At 37.7% G+C, this 23,486-nt stretch overlaps 4 protein-coding genes, 1 non-coding gene and 1 pseudogene across 9 annotated transcripts; 1 reads left to right on the top strand and 5 right to left on the bottom strand.

Annotated features, from left to right (window-relative positions):
* Nucleotides 1-474: 474 nt before the first annotated feature.
* TRNAR-CCG (transfer RNA arginine (anticodon CCG)) lies at nt 475-547 on the bottom strand. Its single transcript has one exon. It is a non-coding gene; the product is annotated as a tRNA-Arg (tRNA).
* A 929-nt stretch (nt 548-1,476) lies between these two features.
* Nucleotides 1,477-3,030, top strand: LOC147570648 (uncharacterized; annotated as a pseudogene). Its single transcript, XR_015231482.1, has 3 exons — nt 1,477-1,647; nt 1,764-2,175; nt 2,279-3,030. The product of XR_015231482.1 is annotated as an uncharacterized LOC147570648 (transcript).
* A 195-nt stretch (nt 3,031-3,225) lies between these two features.
* Nucleotides 3,226-4,955, bottom strand: LAP5 (Chalcone and stilbene synthase family protein). Its single transcript, XM_086657199.1, has 2 exons — nt 4,607-4,955; nt 3,226-4,500 (listed from the first exon to the last, which is right to left on the bottom strand). The coding sequence occupies exons 1-2, from the start codon at nt 4,785-4,787 to the stop codon at nt 3,506-3,508; spliced, it is 1,176 nt and encodes a 391-aa protein (XP_086513325.1). The 5' UTR covers nt 4,788-4,955; the 3' UTR covers nt 3,226-3,505.
* Nucleotides 4,956-5,644: 689 nt separating this feature from the next.
* LOC147570646 (5'-methylthioadenosine/S-adenosylhomocysteine nucleosidase-like) lies at nt 5,645-8,571 on the bottom strand. Its single transcript, XM_086657209.1, has 8 exons — nt 8,403-8,571; nt 8,255-8,318; nt 7,673-7,764; nt 7,197-7,303; nt 6,943-7,017; nt 6,615-6,689; nt 6,208-6,300; nt 5,645-6,083 (listed from the first exon to the last, which is right to left on the bottom strand). Exons 1-8 carry the CDS (start codon nt 8,452-8,454, stop codon nt 5,886-5,888), a joined length of 756 nt encoding a protein of 251 aa, XP_086513335.1. The 5' UTR covers nt 8,455-8,571; the 3' UTR covers nt 5,645-5,885.
* A 1,561-nt stretch (nt 8,572-10,132) lies between these two features.
* Nucleotides 10,133-13,757, bottom strand: LOC147570645 (putative disease resistance RPP13-like protein 3). The gene is made up of 2 exons (XM_086664660.1): nt 10,237-13,757; nt 10,133-10,149 (listed from the first exon to the last, which is right to left on the bottom strand). The coding sequence occupies exons 1-2, from the start codon at nt 13,724-13,726 to the stop codon at nt 10,133-10,135; spliced, it is 3,507 nt and encodes a 1,168-aa protein (XP_086520786.1). The 5' UTR covers nt 13,727-13,757.
* Nucleotides 13,758-15,966: 2,209 nt separating this feature from the next.
* Nucleotides 15,967-22,374, bottom strand: LOC147570644 (putative disease resistance protein RGA1). Of its 4 annotated transcripts, none has more exons than XR_015231479.1 (4): nt 20,794-22,374; nt 19,000-20,310; nt 18,751-18,882; nt 15,967-16,005 (listed from the first exon to the last, which is right to left on the bottom strand). XR_015231479.1 is itself a non-coding variant. In XM_086657192.1 (3 exons), exons 1-3 carry the CDS (start codon nt 22,348-22,350, stop codon nt 18,871-18,873), a joined length of 2,880 nt encoding a protein of 959 aa, XP_086513318.1. In that variant the 5' UTR covers nt 22,351-22,374; the 3' UTR covers nt 18,629-18,870. The 4 variants fall into 4 exon arrangements, 2 of the variants coding, with proteins under 2 accessions (XP_086513318.1, XP_086513319.1); XR_015231480.1 differs by having other exon boundaries at nt 20,914-22,374; XM_086657192.1 differs by lacking the exon at nt 15,967-16,005 and having other exon boundaries at nt 18,629-18,882.
* Nucleotides 22,375-23,486: the final 1,112 nt, after the last annotated feature.

Below are 23,486 nucleotides of genomic sequence, written 5' to 3'. Positions count from 1 at the left end.
ACCTCCTCCATTACCATTACTGCCATTTTTCATAATTATCATCCTTTTCATCTCACTCTCTCACTACCACCATCATCATAGTACTCCTAATAACTACTCATCATCTTTTGATCATCATAAGTCTGATCATCAAATGATTAATAATTCTCACCACCACCTATTTTTCTTCTTATTGATGATCACTGTCTTATTGATCTTATTCATAGTGAGGTTGGCTCCTTCTTCTATCAATATTGAAAATGAATCAACAGTGTCTGGAGGAGAGATAATGAGTATTAATTCAAGATGTATAGTAAATAAAGTGATTCCAAAACCAGATCATGAATGGATTTATAGAGCTGGAAGATCTCCTTGGGGTGTTGGATTATGGGTTCTCTTGATTTCCCTCATGATTTTTTATCATCCTTAAAACTGGAAACTTGAAGAAAATGGAAGAAGAAGATGGAATGATTGAAGAATGAATATAATATAATTCGATCACGGTGGGACTCGAACCCACAATCTCCCGCTCCGGAGGCGAGCGCCTTATCCATTAGGCCACGCGACCAACTTTTGATTAAGTAATTGACTCAAAATATAGTTTAGTTAGGAGTACTAGATTATGGGGTTCTTATAAATAATATGTAAGTTAGGTCATAAATCATGTTCCACTTTTTCCTTTTAATGATCCGATTGATTTTGATGTGTTCTTTTAAGCAGAAAACATTTATCTTTTAATATAAAAACAAATCAAATAATGGAAATCTAAATGATAATAAAAAATAATATATGTAAATGAGTTTGGTGGAATGTGTTTTGCATCATGCCGACCATTATATTGGTGTTTTAGGGAAATAAGAAGAGTTTCCGTAACAAAAAGATGGAAAACACAAAAATAATCAACAAACGCACCTTACAAGTCTGTCGAAGATAGCATGCGACGACCGACTACTCATCTTCTCTGGTTGTCTGGACTCTAGATCTAGGCTAAGTATTTATGTTTTATCAGACGAATTTCGTCTTATAGAACTAGATTATCTCTTCTGAAAACCAGACGAAGGTTCTGGCGAAAAGGTCTTTCCTAAATAACTAATATTTTTCTTCTTCAAAAGTTAAAATTAACACTTTTTAAATATAGCTCTACATGTTGAGATTATATCTCTTAGATTTATCTAGGAAACTTTGGCAACTTATTTATACTTTTCATTCTTATCATCAAACCTTCTTCCACTAAGATTATACTTTCAAAACTCACCACCAAAGATTGATATTATATATATGTGATAGAACTATTCCGGTTATACCCTTGAAATTGGAAAGACCATTTTAGGAATAACCTGGTCTTTAAGTTCATACATACACCAACGGCTAGTCTTTCATAAGGAGCCGTCCGCCTACTACGTTGTAACGGTTATATTTCTGCTCAGCCCCGTTTTGAGTTTACTATTTAAAACCCGAATACCCTCTGCTAAACTAACATCTCTTTTTAGACTCTTTCTCTCAAAGAATTCAGTCCAAGTTCAGTTAAAGAATTCAGTTTTTCCGGCGACTCAAAATCATTTTCCAGCAACCTTTTCCGATCAAGATCAATGGAAACCCCATCATCCTCTATAAGAAAAGTGAAAAGATCACAACCCAAAGCTTCAATTAACACCATTCCCATATCAAGTATGTAATTAATCTCTTCTTTCTTCTCTTTAAAAGATTACCCAGGTTTCATTTTCTTTCATTTTCCCTTTCCCCTTTATCCTGATTCTTGATTCTTGTTTAATTTTTTTTTACAGGGAAGAAGGAAGAATCCGAAAAAGTCAGAAATCTGCACTTGTTGATATTACAAATGATTCACCAATTGGTGGGCTTGCAACAGAAACCCCTTTATCTCATTTCAAGAAATTGGAACAATCAAGAATTATGATGACACCAGGATCTGGTGAAGCTTTACTTCGATATCAAGTCAAAACCCTATTACAGAAAGTTGATGAACAAGCAGAAATCTCGAAATTGGATTATGGGTATCGCCCAAATCTTCAAGTTCTTCAAGGGTTTGTTAATTCTCCTTCTAGGGTTTTAGCTCCAACCCCAGCAAACACACCCCAAGTTCATAATCTCTGTGTTAATGGCGATTTTAACGTCAATCTTGTTGATGGTTTCTTCTCTGAAACCCAATCACAAGAAGAAAGTTCCAAGATTGAAAAGGTAGAATCTTTAATTTCTTTATGCATTCAAACTGTTTGATTAATTTCCTCAATGAGTTTGTTTTTAGGTTTGTTAATGTAATTTTTTAATTTCTTGAATGTAGATGGTAGTCCAAGAAGCAAAAGAAGAAACTCTTGAATCTCAAAAGAGTTTGATTACTCGTTTACTTTTTGATTTGTCTGATAAATCAGAAAACTTCGATTCTTCGTCCTTCATATGCTCATCTGAATTGACTTATCAAGAAATGAGTCAAGAGAAGAAATCAATGGAGGAAGATGATGCTTCTGTTTGGTCTATTCAAGTTAATGCAAGTACCCGTGATGAAGATGAAGAAATTGAAGATCCTCAAGAAGATTATGGTGTAGAGGAAGGTGGCATTTTGGATGAACTTTGTGAAGGCCTGAGCAAGATCAATGTGCAGGAGAAGAAAATTGCTGAATTCGAGGGTAAACATACTCGGTTTATCTACAATAGTGATGATGAAATTGAAGGGGAAGAGGAGATTTTGCCTGCTTCACCGAGTATATTGCGCTTGAAAGGTATCCCCACTCCGGCAGGCAAGCACCTCCGATTCGCTGACGAGTGAAGTTCTACTCCTTGGTTTAATAGCATCTTCTGTTATCTGTGAGTGTCTTCCTTTGACACCATTGTTTTGATGTTTTTTTAGCTCTGTTTTAGTTACTATGTCTCTAGTTTTTTCTAGGTATTAAAAACCCTTTAAGATGATTCATTAAAGGAGATAACTTTGCTTTTTAAATTCTTGGGGTTTAGGTTCAATTTTCAGTTTGAGTTCTATATCTGTGTACACCATTAGTGTTCTTTACTTGATTCTAATAAAACTCAAAATTGCACTTATTTGGTGTCTTTTCTTTGGCTTTTCATCTTGAACTTCTTTTGATGTTGGAAACTGCGAGTTTGCCGAACCACTATCCTGTCAGGATTCCGCCGGGATAGTGGCTGGACATCCTATCTCTTGGTTGTTTGATGTTTTACTGTCTAATGAAATTAAACTTCGTGGGTTATATAGAAAGAGTGAAATTGAATCGGAGCTGACAAGAAAGTATTTGAATAGTTCATTATAGCTTCATCTAATACACTAGACTTATTAGGGATATCAACTACAGAATAATAATGTAAACTAAGACAGATTCATAATGTTCTTACAATTATACTGGAAGTAGAAGATCGGAAGCTAATTATCAGCTAATTTAGTGCTAGTTATGATATACTAGAAGAATAATCGTCGTGCTCTGAGTTACTAACGTTCCCTGCTAGAATCCCCTCGAATATTATTCCCTATGCTAGTTATGATATACTAGAGGAATAATCGTCATTCTCGAGTTACTAGGTTCCTTGCGAGAATACCCTCAAATGTTATCCCTGGCCCAAAAGCAAGCATCAGACCCCACTCAGGATCTTCTTTGTCCTCCATTTTCAAGCTTTCTTCAACCATGTACTCCAAGACATAAACAATTGTGTTACTACTAGCATTACCATAATCCATCAGAGCCCTTCGACTAGATGTCAACTTCTCAGGCAACAAATCAAGCCTCTTCTCCAATCTATTCAAGATCGCTGGACCACCTGGGTGAACAGCCCAAAAGAGCTTGTTATAATCGTCACTGCCAAAACCAGCAGGTCCCATCAACTTATGACAGAATTTCTCTATGTTATCTTCGATAATCTGAGGGAGATCCCTCCCTAACTTAAAGCTTATACCCTCTTCATTTAGTTGTCCATCGATTGTTTTCTCTGTGTCTGGTAAGAAGTTCTGAATCGCTGTGTGAAGTTCGAAGAGAGGCCTTTCAGTGCCTGGTAGAGGGTCTGTCCCGAGTATCATGGCTCCTGCACCATCTCCGAATAGTGCTGCACCGACTAGATCATATGGGCGATCGATATTTGGAGGCTTGAAACCAATGATGGTGGTTTCAGATGTCGCAAGTAAAACACGGCTACCTGGGTTGTTCTCAGCTATGTCTTTGGCTACACGAAGACCTGCGACTCCACCTGAGCAGCCCATGAAGTAAAGAAGAACACGATGAACCTCCGGACTTAGGCCCAGCCCTTTGGCAAGGTAGAGATCACCTCCTGGAAGCCGGGCTTCACTCGACGATACATAAACTACATGGGTAATATCTGAACTTGGTCTTCCCCATTTCTTGATGCAGGTTTGCGAGGCTTCAATAGCCAGATCTGTTACCGCTTTGTTAGAAATTTCTAGCCGTTGCTTTAGAGTAGGAATGCCTTCAATAGCTAGCTCCGGGTACTCCTTAAGCAAATCATCTGACATGACTACATACCTTGTCTTAACTGTTGTTGCCTTGCCTACACAACCGAAACAACATCAAAATGACAGTTAAGTTAACAAGAACAAGAACTATACATTATAATTAGGGTAAAAAGTAGAAAAGTCGACGAGAGATTAAATTACTAAGTCGAACGAGCTTTTGTCTTAGATCAGGATTATCACACTTGGTGTTTCTGAAATACCCATCAACAAGTAGTTCCTGCATTACGAGCTGAGGCGGCAAAGCTTTAGCAAGAGCAAGAATAGTTGTCTTTCCTGGACTAGCCTTCTTATTTTGTTCGGCAAACTGATTTTCGCTTCCCATTTTCGGAGTAAGAGTTAATGACTTCTCTTGCTTAATAATATTACTGAAGAGAAAGAGAAGATGAAACTGTTAGACTTGGGAGGAAAGAAGCTCTGCTTAGGGGGATTATATATGCAGTGGTTTCATACCCAAGATACTTGAATAGCAAAGTATTGATGTGAAGAGTACATGAATTGTTTTTATTTTTATTGTTTTATTGGGTTAGTTGAGGAGCAAGACAGTCATGGATCAAAAGAAGTTATGTGTTGTTAGAGAGTAGATTCCATTCTTGTACCTGTGCCCTTAGACATCAATCTATTTCTAACCTAATCCCGATTCCCGTACATGCTAGATAACCCAACAATTTCAACCCACTTGGTTGACAAGTACAACTGGACTACAAAATAAACCACCCAAATTTTATCTAAGTTTTTATTCTCTTACCAAGTCTGTCCAACTGTACTTGTCAATCAAGTGGGTTGAAATTGTTGGGTTATCTAACATTTTTTATTCCCTCAGAAGAGTGTAACCTTAGGCTTTGGTTAGGAATATATACAAGTTATTTGTTAGCGACCCTAACCCTAATAGAGTTGAATTAGTGAGTCTTTATCGCTCACTCAACTTAATCGTGATTTATTTGGCCAAAAACATTTGTTTATCTTTTCAGAAAGATCGAACCATTTTCCTTGTCATCTTTTGCCAGTTTTTTAATTATGGAGGGTGGTTTAAATGTTTCGAGGTTTTCTTTTAGAAGTTTTAGGGCAGCTTTTGTGCAAAGAAATGAGAAGTACTACTTAACTATTACCTCTTGATCAAAGAAAAGGATAATGAATCGTTTCCTTCTTTCATGAATAAATCCAGATACAAACAGACATGAGTGAGAAAAAGAGAACATATATTAAGCGGTCGGAAGGCCAAGAATGGTTACAAAGATAACTGTAAAACAATGAAAACAAAAATCGTCGTAAGCAACTAACAGTGAAAAAAAATGTGATACCCTATAATGCCTGCTCATTCTCTCAATGTTTCGTTTCTATCTCTATGTATTGCTTCTTTGTGTGTTTTTAAGATCATAATATAATAGTCAATCTGCAACTGTATTCTTCCTTCTAAAATGAACTAGAGCTCATCAAGACACTTCCCACTTATAAAATCCACAGCCTGGGTAACTGCCAGATCAAGTGCAGCAGTCACTGCTGCTAAATTCTGTCGGAATTCATCGGCAGTTACTTTGTCTCCGTCGATGATATCAGTTACAGCTTTCATGAATATTGCAGGAACTGATAACAAATCAGCCACGTACGCCACAGATGCTCCCTTCTCAGAACAAAGAGAAGCAAATATTAGAAGGTAAAATGGAGTACAATCGATTTGTTATGATCGGGGGGGGGGGGTTGAAAGAGTGACATCATGAAAAGGAGGAATATGATAAGAAGCTAACCTCCATATCTTTAATTGTTGCATCATTAGCAGTAATTTGTACTTCATCCTGTGGTGACATATCCAATGAATCACCAGTAGATAATTTGCCTACCTGAGATGATCCACATTTTTTTTTTCAGGAGGCAACATTTAATTCGTAAGACCCAAAGGCTAAGAATGAATATGAGATAATCCACATTCCTTATTTCTTTAGTATCTGAAAGCCCTACAGAAGTATTAGATTTGATTTCTGAAGTGATTGCTTCCAGAGAGCGAGTCCCTCAGAACTTCAAAGATACTATTATTGTTCCTCTGTTTCTATAGGAACTCATTAATGGGAAAGGGATGTGAATCTCCGACAGTGAGAAAGAAACACCGGAAACTAGTCATAGTATAACATCATCATCAAAATATCACAATAATCACCTTAAGGTTTAGTTCCTTCAATAGATTTGGAGTTGAAAGGGTACGCCTGGCACCAATTCCATAAGCATCGAAACCCTGCACAAGAATTAAGAGTTTAGAGGTCTATGTTTACGGGAAGATAGAATTAGTAACAAGGTTGTGTGGTTAAAAGAGCTAAGGAAGCAGTGAGTAGTTTCTGACTTCTTAGAGTAGTGTAAAATGTAGTAACCTATCACTAATGACACTATTGTCTCTTATGGTCAAACTGGTGTGTCTTAAGGTTTTTTAAGGGAACTAATACACACCTCTTAGGTGTAAAAGATTAAAGAAGAAATAGATGGACTCTTACAGGTATTGGTATCCTTCTATCATGAAAAGCGACATCAGATACTACATATACATCTCCAATGCATGCCCCTTTGCCCTGAAAACATCCATTTGTCAACCCATTTAACGGTTTGGCAGTCAAAACATGGAATAGAACCTCCTTTAACAAGATTTACAAAACTGAATGAGAATGGAGACAAGTTACTCCAAACAATAAGAATCATTTGAATATCAAGGCAAGCCTCAGTAAAAGAGGTATATGCACAATAATACTACCTTAAAGCCACCGGCTGTTCCTGCATTTATGATCAGGTCTGGATGCAATGCCTGAATAGATGCATATGTCACAAGCGATGCAGAAACCGTGCATACACTGTTAACCCCTGCAAGAAAGGTATTCAAATGACTTTTATCAACAGTCGCATAACGGCAACGGGAGAACCAAAACCATATTAAGAAGTAGAATGATGACCCAAGATATCTTCGGACTGACGATAAGTATTTGCACATGCTAAAGATCTACCCTTTTATTCGTTCTTTGGTTACTAAACCCACTTAACTGCAAAGTTAGCTCAAACTACTAGATTTACTAATAAGCACAAACGGTGAAAAAGACATTAATTTGATTACTTGAAGCAAATCTGCTTTAGGATAAGTTCAAATGTTTAATCCGCACAACACTCAATGTCGACAAGTAAATGAAATTTTGTTATAAGAAGCATTTTTGGTACAAACCAAGGACAGAAAACTACCCAAGACCAAATCCTTTCCAGGCCAAATTAGATTAATATGCAAATCTCTGTAAATCCCATGATATCTAACCCAAGGAACTCCTTTAGGGAACCTGAAAAATGATACAATATAACATCTCATTATCTGAAACCCTAAAAAATGTTACGAAAAGGTAAGTCATTTCAGTATGAATCGTAAAACAAGTCCTAAATTTCTTCAATACCACTTGTGGCCCCCCAAACATTAGCATTTAATGATATTGTCCCCAATTTTCACACCTCAAACAGGTACGGGGTTTTGTTCTTGGCGAAGGCACCACGAGCCTCCCCAAAATGCCTCTGGCACTTACCAAGGTTGAGTGTACACCTACTTAGCTAACAAATGTGGGACTATCACAATCCCACTACTTAGCTAACAAATGTTCATCATCTAGGGTACTGATATTATTCATCTTTAAATAGTACTACTACATCAAACAAACAACACTAATAAGATGGTAGAAATCAAGATTCGATTTTTAGGTCATTATTTAAGAAGCTGAACTAATAGATAACTAATGGTGATAGAGAAAACCTAGAAAAAGTGATGAAACAACGACTTACAGAGGATGAAGGTCTTTGGATAGCTTAAATTTGTTAATTAATGGAACTGCTTCTTCCTCCATAGCTGATTTCAAAAAACCAAAAAAGTAAATTAAAACCCTCAAAAGTGCGATTAATTAAGCAAAGAAAAGAGTGAGAGAGAGAGAACCGATGATTATAAGGATATTTAAGATTGGCATTTGATTTTCTTCTTCAGCCATGAACTCTTCTCTCTCTTAAACTCTCGCGGGAGTGAGAGATGGAAGGCTCTGTTTGGTTGTTTCAATTTGTAAATTGGCCAATCACCGAGTTGCCTGTGATCGGGTTTGTGTTCTCTCGGGTTACTTGGTTTTGGGTTGGGTGTTAAGAGGGTTGGTGGTTTTACTCGACGCCCAAACGGGTTTCAACTTCTTCCTCATCTCCGACCACCCCATTCTGGTCATTATTACGTCCTGCCAGGACCACCATTATAGCCATTATTACGTCCTTCCAGCACCACTATTCTCTCTCTTCCTTCGGAAGCGGGGCACTGGTTTGGGAGGGGGAAATGCCCCGAAAAAAATAGTCAATTAATCTGGTGTGGAGGTAGTCTCCTGAACCCGATCGACGTTCCGCACAAATGGTCCCTTTTGCTAGAACAATTCGAGAGAAAGAGTGACATGAAAGTGGAAAGAGATAAAGGAAGACAAAGAGGAGAAAGAGAGAGAGATAGGAGCAAGAAAAGGATGACACAAATGATGGTGGTGGTCAGAAGTAGAAATAAAAAGATGTAAAGAACAAATGACAATGACTTGCCCGTGACCTTTGGCGGCATATAAAAGAAATGATGAAGAAGGTTTGTAGGAAACAAAAATATTTGGTCGATACTTTCTTAACCCGTAATCTTTTTATTGCCTACCCGAAAGTAGGAGCCAACATCAGGGCGAAAGCGGTGTTCCCAAAATGTTTAGATTATAGTAGTATAAAGAAAGGTTTTGGGGAAATAAGAATAGTTTTTAGAGAAAAAGGTGGAAACCCCAAAAAACATGAACCTCACCCTTAAAATCGCTGACCAACGGCGCCCACAGTTTCTTTGTCTCTTCTCTCTCTCTTTTTTTTTTTTTCTGTATCTTTCTCTCTTCTTTCCCCCTCCTTTTCTCCGTTCTCTTTCTAAATTCCGGCGAAGAAAATTGCATCTTCGTCTGAAACGTCTGCAAAACCAAACGAAGGGAGGATTCATTCGTCTCGATTTGGACTCCAGATTCAGGCAAAGTTGTCTAGTTTTACCAGAAGCTCTGGTAGAACTAGACGGGGGTCCCAGTGAAGCTCCCCTTCGTCGGACCATGGAAAAAAAAAGAGAGACAAAGGTATGAAGAAAGAGCGGAACAGAGAGACGATTAGATTTAGTGTTGGAAGGTCGCTTGAGTTAATGGTCGACGGAGTTGATAGCGGTGAGAATGGAATATGGAGGAAGAAGAACAAAAAAAAAAATAATATAAAAAGTTAGTAGTGTTTGAAGGAAACAAAAAAGAACTAGTTTACACCAAAATTTCATACCCCGAATTTTTTTCTTATTTCCCCAATACATCGATCTCCAAAGAAAATAAAAACTAAAGGACCGAAAAATGAAATTAGGTAACAATTCTCTTCAAAATATCTCTCTCCTTGAATCTTATAGGATGTTGTTTTCTTCTTTTCTACCGTTTAAAATGTATCTACTCAGTAATAATATATTTTCAAATATTTCTAAATGACTCCTTGCGCTTACTCATTTTTCAACAGAAACAAATTCCAACATTTTTCATGTCACACCTGCAATAAAATAGGAAATTCAGTACTTACATCAACTGTCTTTGTTTTCTTCAGTTTGGCTTAAATTCGGTTATTGGATGAGTCAGTTAGTTGCATGCCACTGTTGTCTCATCCTAGATTAGTCTCTGCCAAGTAATAAAGAAAAATTCAACATGATGAAGCAACAATCTACTAAATAGTATACGAGTAAGAAAGTAGTAAATAAGACGAACCTGTATCCCCATGTACGTTAGCGTAGGTGCGTATTCTTCTTCGAACCTGCAGCTTCTCAAGAACCTTCTTTGTACTATCAGATTGAGGATGCAACCATTCAATATCTAAAATGCCTAAGCGTTTGAGGTCTTGTACGTCAATGTCTTGTATATGTGGAAGGAAACCTTGGAAATTTGGACATTCGGTGATTCTCAGAGACCTAAGTCTAGGATTTAATATCTGGTGCGGGAGAAACTCAAGTTGTGGAACATCCCATATACTAAGGTGTTGCAGAGAAGTAGTGATGTTGGTGATATTCAATACCTTGGCATTAACTTGTTCAATGATGAGATCCCCAAGACAGGGAAAAGTAGTTGGTAATGTAATCAACTTTGGACAATATATAATAACCAAATCAACAAGCATGGGAAAATAACAAGAAGCTGTCTCCTCCTCAATCCATTCTTCTAAATTTTCCAAATGAGCTAAAGTAAGCTCTTTTAAGTGAGGAAGTTGACCGAAGCCTTGAATTTGTTGAACTCCATTGCAGTTTTGCAGTTGTAGCTCCACCAAATTTGGTAGAGACAATGACTTATTAGTCATCCATGATGGAAGTTTCAAACCTTTATAGCCTTTAATTCTCATTTCCTTCAGATTAGAATGAGGTTGAAGGCCCTCAAATACGTCTTCATCCAAATGTCTGTTTTCGTCGTCGTCATCATCATCATCATCACTAAAAACGGAATGAAAATCCTGCCAGTCTAGTATCAAAGAGGTAATATTTGGTTTTTCCCTTAAATTGGCTCGTTTGGCTTCCTCTATTCCACCACCTCTTACCCTCTCCAAACAATTGATCTCTAACTCACCACAAATGAGGTTTAGACCTCCCAGGTCTCCAATACCACCACCACCAGCAGCACAATGTGATCCACTCACATCATACCTATCTAATGTTTCAAGACGAGTTAGGCGATCCATTCCTGACATTGTTCCTTCGGTGTAGTGTGACCATTTAAGACTTCTCAGGTTGGTCCAATTACCTATGTATTTGGGAAGTTGACAGTCCCCCAGGTCTACTTCCTCCATATTGCATAGCCCCCCGGTACTAGTACATGACTCTGGTAACAAACTAATATTAGTACCTCTCAGGTTGAGTTTCCTAAGTTTCAAATCTCCAATTCTGTTGGGTAAGACTACTACCTTGCTCAACCGGAATTCTAATTCCGTCAATTCCGTCAATTCAGTTATACTTTCAGGCAAATCTCTTATACTTGTGTAAGAAATATTTAGGACACGTAAACGTTTCAAAGCTCCCAACTCTTTTGGTAGCTCACCAAGAGATATACAACTCTCAGCAATCAACACTTCCAAATCATGACAATCATTAATGGAGTCAGGTAATTTCTTTATCTTAGTACTATTAGAGAGATCAAGTATTCTCAGTTTTTTCAAATTTCCAACTTCACTGGGTAACCCTTCTAATTTAGTACATTCCTGTAGGAACAGAAACTGCAAATTAGACAGGCTACAAATAGACTTCGGCAATTCTTCAAATTCAGAACATCCAACAAGAGAAAGATGCCTTAGATTTTTTAATGCTCCGATGTCATTAGGGAGACTTCGAAGATCCTTGCAGTTGTCTAATAAAAGTGTTTGCAAATTATACAGAGCACCGATAGTCAAATCATGTACTTGGAGTGAGCAAAACGAAAGGTGAAGGTATCTCAAGTGTTTCAATTTGGCAAAAGAAAGAGGTGAACTCGTAATCCTTAAATCACTCAAGTATAATATGCGTAAGTACTTATTACTAAAGACACAATTAGATTCCCAGAGACCCTCTTCGTTGAAAGTAAGAAAAGTGTGCAATTTCTTTGGAAATGTTGTTGGAATTTCTTTCTTGTCAAAAACCTTGTCACAAACCACACCTAGCCGACGAACTCCTTTGTTAGAAATGGCATCCATTTCGCTCATCTCCACATTTAAGAACTCATTATTCTCACTAACACTTCGTGCAAGCTCATATACAAGATCATGCATCTTGTACTTTTTATCCCGTTTTGGTGATTGAATTTGGAGTAATGAACTGTTTACCAAAATATCAAAAAAATTCCTCCCTTCTTCTTCCATTGGTGATGGAACAAACCCTTCTGCTATCCACAACTGGACCATAGTTTCTCTCTCAAATTCCCATCCCCTTGGAAATATAGAACAATAAGAGAAACACCGTTTTAGTCTAGGCGACAAATGAACGTAACTCAATTTCAGTAGTTCTTTTATCCTACTTTCATTTTCTAAGAGTGTCATTATGGGCATGTCTTTTATTTTTACCCAGTCGCTTTCTTGATTTTTGTTGTGCATAAGACTTCCTAATGTTTGTGCTGCAAGGGGAAGGCCGCAACATTTACTTGCTATGTCTTTTCCAAGATCTATCATATTCGAGCTCTCCCGTGCTCCACCGGGAGAAAATGCTCGGTGTTTGATAATAGACCAACAACCCTCGTCCGAAATCTGTTGCAAAATGTATGGAGAAATTGTTCCCCTAACGTTCGATGCAACCTCAACGCTTCTTGTAGTTACCAAAATTTTGCTCCCTTGAGCACCAACTACCAACCGACTTTTAAGACTTGCCCATTGTCTAACATCTTTGTCCCAAAAATCGTCAAGGACTAACAAATATTTCTTACCGTTCAACTCTCTACGAAGTCGACCTACCAACACGTCAGTAGTAGGTGTGTCAGAAGTGGACCCCGTAACTGTGTCAAGTATATGTTTTGAAACTTTATCGACAACAATATCACGATCAGAGACATAAACCCATATTTTTAAGTCAAAGTGTTTGGTTACAGTCTCGTGATTATAGATTCGTTGAGCAAGTGTTGTCTTTCCGATTCCTCCCATACCCACAATGGATATGACAGAAACTTTTTCATCACCATGTGAGTTAATTAGTAAGCCAACTATGTGGGATATATCATTCTCCCTTTCGACATTAATTTCCGAGTCATCTCCGTAGGAGTGAGTGTTGATTCGGACGTCGCGTTGAAGATGATCACTAGTGCTAGTACTACTACTACTACCCAACTGGTTGAATCCAAACCTAGCCATATCTTTAGTAAGAGCATCTAAGTTTGTGTTGATAGTTTTGATTTTAGTAGCCATCTGGTAATCAAATAAGATGTTCATGGGTACTGTAAGTAAATAATTGCATACCTTATCTAGCACACGAAGGTACATAATGTCATCTCGACGCATTAATTCGTAGGCAAACTCGTCGAGCACATCGTCAGCATCATAAGCTACATCTCTGAGCCGTTTCAACCATAGCTTGACTGAATTTTCATTAACTTGTCGATTTTCGGCATCAGATATTACAGCCAAAATCATCTCCAATGTCTTCTCAAGCGTTTCCAAATCACCTTTCACCTTCCACAAAGGACTAATCTCATTTGAGATGACACCCAGCAGTTTCTTCAACATATCAGTTACACCATTAATTAGGAGGCCTTCCATTCTCCCTCTCTTTTTCTCTCTTTCTTTCTTTCTTTCTTAGTATTGATGAGTCTCATTTGCTCAATTATTCTCCTTTATGGAGCTTTCTCTCTCTTTCTCTCTCCACCTCTAATAATAGTTTTTTTAAACCAACTGTCATATATAATTAGTGTAGAAGATTACATTTCATATTAGGACACTTGGGAGATTGACTAATTTTTAATAATGGTTGTTTGGTTTGTTTTCCCTAATCTATCGTGCTAGTCTGTCTGTTTTAATTGAACTTTTTATTTACATGACAAAATTTATAACCAACAAAAGAAGCACATCTTAATTATTTTCTCCTTCAAATGATGTGACTTCAAGCGCATGTGCTTTTGTTGATCTTCGAGTGAGCAAAGATATTATGTTTTTCGAATCCACTTCAAAAATTTAACTTTTCTTCAGAAAATTGTATTTGGAAAACAAACAAAGAAGAATGGAGCTTCGAGACTTGAAAGGTGCATGAGATACATTTCCTTAAAGCATTATTTGTCCTGTTTCTCGATTAAAATTACATTAATGTTACTAGACAAATTGCTTCCCAGAAATGACAGACCTTTCGTGAAAAACCCACGACTCCAAGTAATTTGGGAATATCCACGTTTGGAGTTCAAGAATATATCATGATTGTCAAAGTAATCTTGTTTGAAAAAAAAAATGTGATATCCTATAATGCCTGCTCACTCTCTGAATGTTTAGTTCCTATCTCTATGTATTGCTTCTTTGTGTGTTTTTCAAATCATAATAATCGAATCTGCAACTATATTCTTCCTTCTAAAATGAACTAGAGCTCATCAAGACACTTCCCACTTATAAAATTCAGTCTGGGTAACTGCCAGATCAAGTGCAGCAGTCACTGCTGCTAAATTCTGTCGGAATTCATCGGCAGTTACTTTATCTCCATCGATGATATCAGTTACAGCGCTTTCATGAATATTGCAGGAACTGATAACAAATCTGCCACATACGCCACAGCTGCTCCTATAAGAGTTTAGAAATGAATTCGTTATCTATTATTAAGCTCAAATGATGTTTATATAGATGTACAATTAGAACAGAGAGAGAGAGAGAGAGAGAGAGAGAGAGAGAGAAGTTGAATAACAGAAAATGTAACAACTTTGTAACTAACTTAACAACCCTCTTCCAGAGAGATCATCTCTCGGATCTTCGAAGATTTTAAGATGGGGAAAGACTCCTAATTCGTCATACATGCCTGAATATTGAAATTCATTAGTATTAGATTTGATTTCTGAAGTGATCTCTTCCAGAGAGATCATCTCTCGGATCTTTGAAGATACTACTATTATTCCTCTGTTTCTATAGAAACTCATTCATGGGAAAGAAGGATGTGAATCTCCGATAGTGAGAAAGAAACACCGGAAACTAGTCATAGTATAACATCATCATCAAAATATAACAATAATCACCTTAAGGTTTAGTTCCTTCTATAGATTTGGAGTTGAAAGGGCACGCCTGGCACCAATTCCATAAGCATCCAAACCCTGCACAAGAATTAAGAAGTCTATGTTTACGGAGAGATAGAATTACCAACAAGGAAGCAGTCAGTAGTTTCTGATTTCGTAGTGCAGTGTAAAATGTAGTAACCTATCACTAATTGACACTATCATCTCTGATAGTCAAATTATTACAGGTACTAGGATCCCACCACACCCTACGGGTGCGGTAGATCCCTCTTGGCTAACGCCGTCGAGATAGGTCACGTGGTTTGACTTCTTATGGCAAGCATACATCTACACGTGCATGTTTCAATATGTCGTTTTGTTGTCTACCTGAAGGGGTAGCCATACCCAAACTCATTTAATAGGACAAAGAGAACTTATGTTAAGCCCGAAAATGGGAGCTCACGTCAGCCCGAAAGAGGTGTGCACAAAAATTTCAGATTATAGTATAAAGAAAATAAAAACTGGAGGACCAAAAAAATGGAATGAGGTAACATTTCTCTCCCCAACTCTGGGCACTCAAAATATCTCTCTAATGCTATCTTCTTCTTTTCCACCATTTAAAATGTATCTACTCAGTCAGAGATTTATTTCTTACTGTGAAAAAGAACCACAGGAGAGAATTTTCCACATTAATAGTGGTAAAAGATTCATTATAGTAATAACATACTCTTACTGTATCAAAGATCTAATGACGGCTTTCGTTTGCATTTCTATATTTACTCCATCTATACCAGAGGTTTCTGTTTTATACTCGTTTTTCAACATCAACAAATTCCAACATTTTTCATGTCATACCTCAGTAAAAGAGGTATATGCACAATAGTACCACCTTAAAGCCACCGGCTGTTCCTGCATTGATGATCAGGTCTGGATGCAATGCCTGGATAGATGCATATGTTACAAGAGATGCAGAAATCGTGCATACACTGTTAACTCGTGCAAGAAAGGTATTCAAAGGACTTTTATCAACAGTCGCACAGCGGCAACGGTAGAACCAAAACCATATTAAGAAGTAGAGTCATAACACGAGATATCTTCAGACTGACGATAAGTATTTGCATACGATAAAGATCCACCCTTTTATTTGTTCTTTGGTTACTAAACCCTTAACTGCAAAGTTAGTTCAAACTACTAGATCCACTAATAGGCACAAATGGTGGAAAATAAGTTAATTCGATTACTTGAAGCAAATCTGCTTTAGGATAAATTCAAATGTTTAATCCATACAACACTCAATTTCGACAAGTATATGAATTTTTTTTTATAAGAAGCATTTTGGGTACAAATCAAGGACAGAGAAAACTACCCAAGACCAAATCTTTTCCAGGCCAGATTAGATCAATATGCAAATCTCTGTAAATCCCATGATATCTAACCCAAGGAACTCTTCTAGGGAACCGGAAAAATGATACAACATAACGTCTCATAATCTCAGACCCTAAAAAATGCTACGAAAAGGTAATTCATTTTTAGTATGAATAGTAAAACAAGTCCGAAATTTCTTCGATACCACTTGCGACACCCCAAGCATTAGCAGTTAACGATACTGTCCCCACTTTTTGCACCCCACACAGGTACGGGGTTTTGTTCTTGGCGAAGGCACCACAAGCCCCCCCTCCAAAAGGCCTCGCCACTTACCAAGCTTGAGCGTACACCTATAGCCTAGGTCCGTGAGCAATGTGGTACTATCGCAATGCCCCTACTTAAGCCAACAAATGTTCATCATCTAGGCCTAGGGTACTGATAATATTCATCTTTAAATAGTACTACTACATCAAATAAACAAATCTAATAAGATGGTAGAAATCAAGATTCGATTTTTAGGTCATTATTTAACTAGTAGATAACTAATTGTGATAGAGAAAACCTAGAAAAAAAGTGATGAAACAACGACTTACAGAGAATGAAGGCCTTTTGATAGCTTAAATTTGTTGATTAATGGAACTGCTTCTTCCTCCATAGCTGATTTCAAAACCATAACCCAAAAAAGTAAATTAAAACCCTAAAAGTGCGATTAATTAAGTTAAGTAGAGAGATAGAGAGTACCGATTATTATAAGGATATTTAAGATTGGGATTTGATTTGCTTCTTTAGCCATGAACTTGTCTCTTTCTCTCTCTAAAACTCTCGCCGGAGTGGGTGACGGAATCTAAACGGAGGAGGAAGGCTCTGTTTGGTTGTTTCAATTTGTAAATTAGCCAATCACCACCAAGTTACTTGGTTTCGGGTTGGGTTTCAAGAGGGCTGGTGGGTTTACCCCGAACGGGTTTGTATTGCTTCTTGAGAGCGGCTAAAGGTTCATTCAGTAATTGTTCTTTGCCCCCCATGGAGTAGGTTGATCGGAGTCGATATACTTTAGACTCCGGACAGTTATAGGTGCCCTTCTCGCCTCTCTGACTGACCAATCTGAGTGCTAAAGCAAGATTTCTGAGTGGGCAAGTCCGAAGGTATCATACCCTAGGTCTCTTCAAGCTCTCTAACCCTAGGTTGAAAGTAAGCTTTCTTTAAGCTCAAAAGTCGTAGGTCTCGAATCTTCATAAGCAAGGTTGTATTTTCATAAGGAAGCAAGGGAATCAAACTCTTTTGTTGTTATTCGGTGTATAGGTAAAAGATTTGCAGGTTTTTAGCTGAGAGGAAGAAAGTCGAGAGAGAAAGCTGATTGAGGGGGCACCTTTTGCATAATCGTATGGGGCGCGATGAGAGGGGGAGAGGCGGGAAGAGAGGGGCGGAGAGCAACTCTGCAGGAGCCTTGTACGCGAAGAGCAACTCTGCAGGAGCCTTTAGCCCCTCTCTTGCTTCTTTACTGGAGTGTAGTTCTTTTTTTTTTGAGAAATCGATTATGATCTATGTTAGTCATAACCCGACAAACTTATTACGGGAACGGAGAAAGAAAGAAGGGGTGTTTGGTTTTCCTTATTGGCTACGTCAGACTTAGATGATTCATATATACGCAAAGGGAAAATTTTAAGAGTATAAATTTTTAAGAGAAAAATAGTAAGTTTTGTCAAATTTTCCGGGCAACAATTACGCCTACCACCAATTACGCCTACCACCATCATTCTCTCACCTCCTTCCATGTTCTCTCTCTCTTCCCACTCTTTTTTTGGTTTTTCCGGCGAAAGAGAGGATCCTCTTTGTCGAAAGTTGGGCAGTGGTTTTGGGAGAGTAAACAATGACTTTTGCCTGCATAGAAGAACAATGGAAAGAAGGTGTTGGAAGAAACAAAAAAAATTGCCCAAACTTTCGTCCCGAATTTTCTATTGTGTGCACACAAAATTCCTATTGTAGTAAAGAAAATAAAAACAACTTTGATTGGAGGACGGACGTTTTTGATGTGAATCCAAATCCAACCGTTTGAGTTCACCTAACTTTCATCAAGAAAGAATTCAACATTTCACGCCAAATTCATGCCCAGAGCGTCGGAGAGATTATCACTTCACTGTGAAGAAGAACCACAAGAGAGAATTTGCGTCATTAATAGTTATAAAGATTATTGTAGTAATTCCAACATCAACAAATTCAAATATTTTCATGTCATACCCGCAATAAAGTAGGAAAATCAATTATGACATCGACGAGACGACGTCTTTGTTCTCTTCAGTTTGGCTTAATTTGTGTTATTGGATGCCTCAGTTAGTTGCATATCACTGCTGCCTCTATCTAGACCACCTTCTGCACGTAATAAAGACAAACAGAACATGATGAAGTAGCAATCTACTAACTAGTATAGGAGGAGGAGGAGTACTTAACGTGTAAAAGTAAGAGAGGAAAGTAGTAAATAAGACGAACCTGTATCCCCGCTTCTATCCGTTTAGGTGCTTTTCTTCGAGCCTGCAGCTTTGAAAGAACCTTCTTTGTACTATCAGATTGAGGATGCAACCATTCAAACTCTAAACATTGTATCCTCTCAAGTGCTTGTAAATCGATGTCTTGTATATGTGGAATGAAACCTTGGAAAGTTGGACATTTTTTAACCACCAGATGCTTAAGTCTAGGATGAAATATCTTGCACGACAGAAACTCAAGTTGTGGAACATCTTCTATATCAAGGTGTTCCAGAGAAGTGATGTTGTTGATATTCAATACCTTGGCATTGACTTGTTCAATGGTGAGCTCCACAAGACAGGGAAAATTAGTTGGGAATGTAATCAACTTTGGGCAATATTTAATAACCAACTCAAAAAGCATCGGAAAATAACAAGAAGCTGCCTCTTCCTCCTCCTCAATCCATTCTTCTAGATTTTTCATACGATGTAAGAAAATCTTTTTCAAGTGAGGAAGTTGACCAAGGTCTTGCAGTTGTTGAAATCCGTTGCAGTTATCCAGTATTAGCACCGCCAAATTAGTCATCCATGCTGGAAGTTTCGAACCTTTATATCCATTAATATCCATTTTCTTCACATTAGAATGAGGTTGAAGGCCCTCTAGTACGTCTTCATCTAAACGTCCGTTTTCGTCAACATCATCATCATCATCGTCAATAGCTGAATGAGGACCCTGCCAGTTTAGTATCAAAAAGGTAATATTTGATTTTTCCCTTAAATTAGCTCGTTTGGCTTCCTCTATTCCACCACCTCTTACCCTCATCAAACAATTGATCATTAACTTACCACCAATGAGGTTTAGACTTCCCAGGTCTCCAATACCACCACCACCAACAGCACAATGTGACCCACTCACATCATACCTATCTAATCTTTCAAGGCGAGTTAGGCGATCCATACCTAACATTGTTCCGATGGTGTAGTTTTTGGACCATTTAAGACTTCTCAGGTTGGTCCAATTTCCTATGTACTTGGGAAGCTGACAATACCACCCCAGATTTACTTCCTCTAGATTGCATAGCCCCCCGGTACTAGTACATGACTCTGGTAACGATCTGATTTTAGTATGTTTCAGGTTGAGTTTCCTAAGTTTCAAATCTCCAATTCGGTTGGGTAATACTTCTACCTCGGTCCACTGAAAATCTAATTCGGTCAATTCCGTCAATCCAGTAATACTGTCAGGCAAATCTTTTATCCTTGTTTTAGAAATATTTAGGACACGTAAACATTTCAAATTTCCAATGTCACTGGGTAACCCTTGTAAACGATAACAATCCTGGAGGTACAGAAACTGCAAGTTAGACAATGTACAAATAGACTTGGGCAGTTCTTCAAATAGTCCACATGAAGACAGAGCAAGATGCCTTAGATTTTTTAATGCTCCGATGTCATTAGGGAGACCTCGAAAATTCCAACATTTTTCTAAAAGGAGTGTTTGCAAATTATATAGAGCACTAATATTCAAATCATGTACTTGGAGTGAGCAGTTTGACAGGTTAAGGTATCTCAAGTGTTTCAATTTGGCAAAAGAAAGAGGTGAACTCGTAATCGTTGAATTACTCAAATCTAATATGCGTAAGTACTTATTAGTAAATACATAATTATTACTAAACACACGATTAGATTCCCATGGATTTCTTATATTGAAGGTAAGAAAAGTGTGCAGTTTCTTTGGAAATGTTGTTGGAAATTCTTTCTTGTCGAAAACCACCCCTAGCCGACGAACTTCTTTGTTAGAAATGGCATCCATTTCGCTCACCTTCACATTTAAGAACTCATTATTCTCACTAACACTTTGCGCAAGGTCATATATAAGATCATGCATCTTGTAATTTTTATCTCGTTTTGGTGAATGAGTTTGGAGTAATGAATTGTTTACCAAAATATTAAAAAAATTATTTCCTTCTTCTTCTTCCATTGGTGATGGAACAAACCCTTCTGCTATCCACAACTGGACCAGAGTTTTTCTCTCAAATTCCCAGCCCCTTGGAAATATAGAACAATAAGAGAAACACTGTTTCAGATTAGGCGACAAATAATCGTAACTCAATTTCAATATTTCCTTTATTCTACTTTCACTTTCTAAAATTGTCATTATGCCCATGTCTTTTATTTTCAGCCAGTCGTTTTGTTGATTTTTGTTGTGCATAAGACTTCCTAGTGTTTGTGCTGCAAGGGGAAGGCCGCCACATTTACTTGCTATGCTTTTTCCTAGATCTATCATATTTGAGATCTCTTGTGCTCCGCCAGGAGAAAATGCTCGGTGTTTGATAATAGACCAACAACCCTCATCCGAAATCTGTTGCAAAATGTAAGGAGAAATCGCTCCCCTAACGTTTGATGCAACCTCAATGCTTCGTGTAGTTACCAAAATTTTGCTCCCTTGAGCACCAACTACCAACCGACTTTTAAGACTTGCCCATTTTCCAATATCTTTGTCCCAAAAGTCATCGAGGACTAACAAATATTTCTTACCGTTCAACTTTTCACGAAGTTGACGTACCAACACATCAGTAGTATGTGTGTCAGAAGTGGATCCGCCAGGAATTGAGGCAAGGATATCTTTTAAAACCTTATCGACAACAATATCACGATCAGAAACATAAACCCATATTTTTAAGTCGAAGTGTTTGGTTACAGTCTCGTGATTATAGACTCGTTGAGCAAGTGTTGTCTTTCCAATCCCTCCCATACCCACCATGGACACGACAGAAACTTTTTCATCATCATGTGAGTCAATTAGTAAGCCAACTATGTGGGATATATCATTGTCTCTTTCGACATTGATTTCCGAGTCATCCCCATAGGAGTCAGTGTTGTTTCGGCCGTCCCATTGAAGATGATTACTAGTACTACTACTACTACGCAGCTTGTCGAACCCAAAGCTAGCCATATCCTTGGTAACAGCATCCAACTTTGTGTTAATAGTTTTGATTTTAGTAGTCATCTGGTAATTAAACACCAATGGGTTGTTGGACACTAGTGATAGTAAATAATTGCGTACCTTGTCTCGCTTACTGCGAAGGTTCATAATGTGATCTCGACGCATTAATTCGTAGGCAAACTCGTCGAGCACGTCGTCAGCATCATAAACGACATCTCTGAGTCGTTTCAACCATAGCTTTACTGAATTTTCATTAACTTGTCGATTCTCAGCATCAGATATTACAGCCAAAATCATCTCAAGTGTTTTTTCGAGAGTTTTCAGATCACCTCTCACGTTCCAAAGAGGACTAATCTCATTTGAGATGACACCCACCAGTTTCTTCAAGATTTCAGTTACACCATTAACTAGGAGACCTTCAACTATTGCCATTCTCTCTTTCTTTCTTTCTTTCTCTCTCAGACTCTCACTCAATAAGGATGAGTCTCATTTGCTCAATTATTATCTTTTTGTAGAGCTCTCACTCTCAATTGGATTCCAATTTTTGAAGATATTATTGTGTGTGAATTTTCTTGTGGCCAAGATGGTTTTCACCACACATGTGGCCTAGACTTTTCGTTTTTTGAAGATATTATTGTTGTGAATTTTCTTTTGGAGAAGATGTTTCCTTGAATCTTCTGTTCACCACACATGTCGCCTAGACTTTTCGTCCTGGGCGGATGTATGTGGGGACTATCCCTGGCTGCATGAAACAGTCATGTTTTTTTTTGTTAAAAGGACAACCCATCTTTTTAACTAGCTAGGACCCAAGTAAGTTTTAAAAATAGTCTTGAAGGACAATTTTAAAAACACTCCCATTTTCTAAGTCAAATATACCCTTTGTTTTTCTAAAAATACCAGGAAACCCTAGAATCTCAAATTCTAATAAACATGAACGACTGAAAGGGAGAAACAATCGTGGGTTATTTGGCGATTTCGTCGAGCTGGTTGAAGTCGATTCTTGCTATAAGATCATAAATATATTTTAGGTTTTGGTGATTAAATCTCTTTATTTGTTGTTTGAAGATGATTTTGAGGGGTTTGAGTTAAGTTTTTGGTGAATAATTTTAGAGAGAGAAAGTTGTAATTTCCAATTTTTGAATCTTTAGTGATGAAGTAATTTTTTTACTATGTTAGTTCTGATGTTTTGTCTGTTTTGATGTTTTGTTCAAACTTATATGTTGGATTTGTATGGAAGTTGTGGAAGTATAGTTGATGCAAAGAATGTGTTTGATAAAATGCTTGAAAGAGATGTTGTATCTTGGAATGCAATGTTAGTTAGTATACAATATTTGGGTTGGTTAAAATAGCTATAAAGTTGTTTGATGAAATGTCCGTGCTAATCATGATAGGTGCTTATGTTCAAATTGGGAATTTCGCGAAAGCTTTGGAAGTTTTTCGAAGAAATATAAAAGGATGGTGCTAGAGCTCAGCAAGGTGTTTGCAAGGCTCTGCAAGGAGTATACAAGGTGTTTGCAAGGCTATGCAAAGTGTCTGCAAGGCTATGCAAGGTGTTTGCCATTATTCTC

Source organism: Eschscholzia californica, unplaced genomic scaffold (genome assembly GCF_041429995.1).
Source record: "Eschscholzia californica isolate CP2 unplaced genomic scaffold, dmEscCali1.0.p SCAF_1, whole genome shotgun sequence".
NCBI lineage: Eukaryota > Viridiplantae > Streptophyta > Magnoliopsida > Ranunculales > Papaveraceae > Eschscholzia > Eschscholzia californica.
This window is presented reverse-complemented; position numbering and strand designations above follow the sequence as displayed.

Bases quoted from the DNA above. Each gene is read 5' to 3' on its own strand.
- LOC147570645 (XM_086664660.1), bottom strand. From the start codon at position 13,726: ATGGAAGGCCTCCTAATTAATGGTGTAACTGATATGTTGAAGAAACTG.
- LAP5 (XM_086657199.1), bottom strand. From the start codon at position 4,787: ATGGGAAGCGAAAATCAGTTTGCCGAACAAAATAAGAAGGCTAGTCCA. The intron at 4,501-4,606 runs GTAATTTAATCT...TCGGTTGTGTAG, and splicing joins ACAAAAGCTCGTTCGACTTA to GCAAGGCAACAACAGTTAAG.
- LOC147570644 (XM_086657192.1), bottom strand. From the start codon at position 22,350: ATGGCAATAGTTGAAGGTCTCCTAGTTAATGGTGTAACTGAAATCTTG. The intron at 20,311-20,793 runs GTGAGCGAAATG...CTGTACCTCCAG, and splicing joins ATGAGTTCTTAAATGTGAAG to GATTGTTATCGTTTACAAGG.
- LOC147570646 (XM_086657209.1), bottom strand. From the start codon at position 8,454: ATGGCTGAAGAAGAAAATCAAATGCCAATCTTAAATATCCTTATAATC. The intron at 6,690-6,942 runs GTAAGAGTCCAT...ATTCTTGTGCAG, and splicing joins ATAGAAGGATACCAATACCT to GGTTTCGATGCTTATGGAAT. The intron at 6,301-6,614 runs GTGATTATTGTG...GGATCATCTCAG, and splicing joins TGAAGGAACTAAACCTTAAG to GTAGGCAAATTATCTACTGG.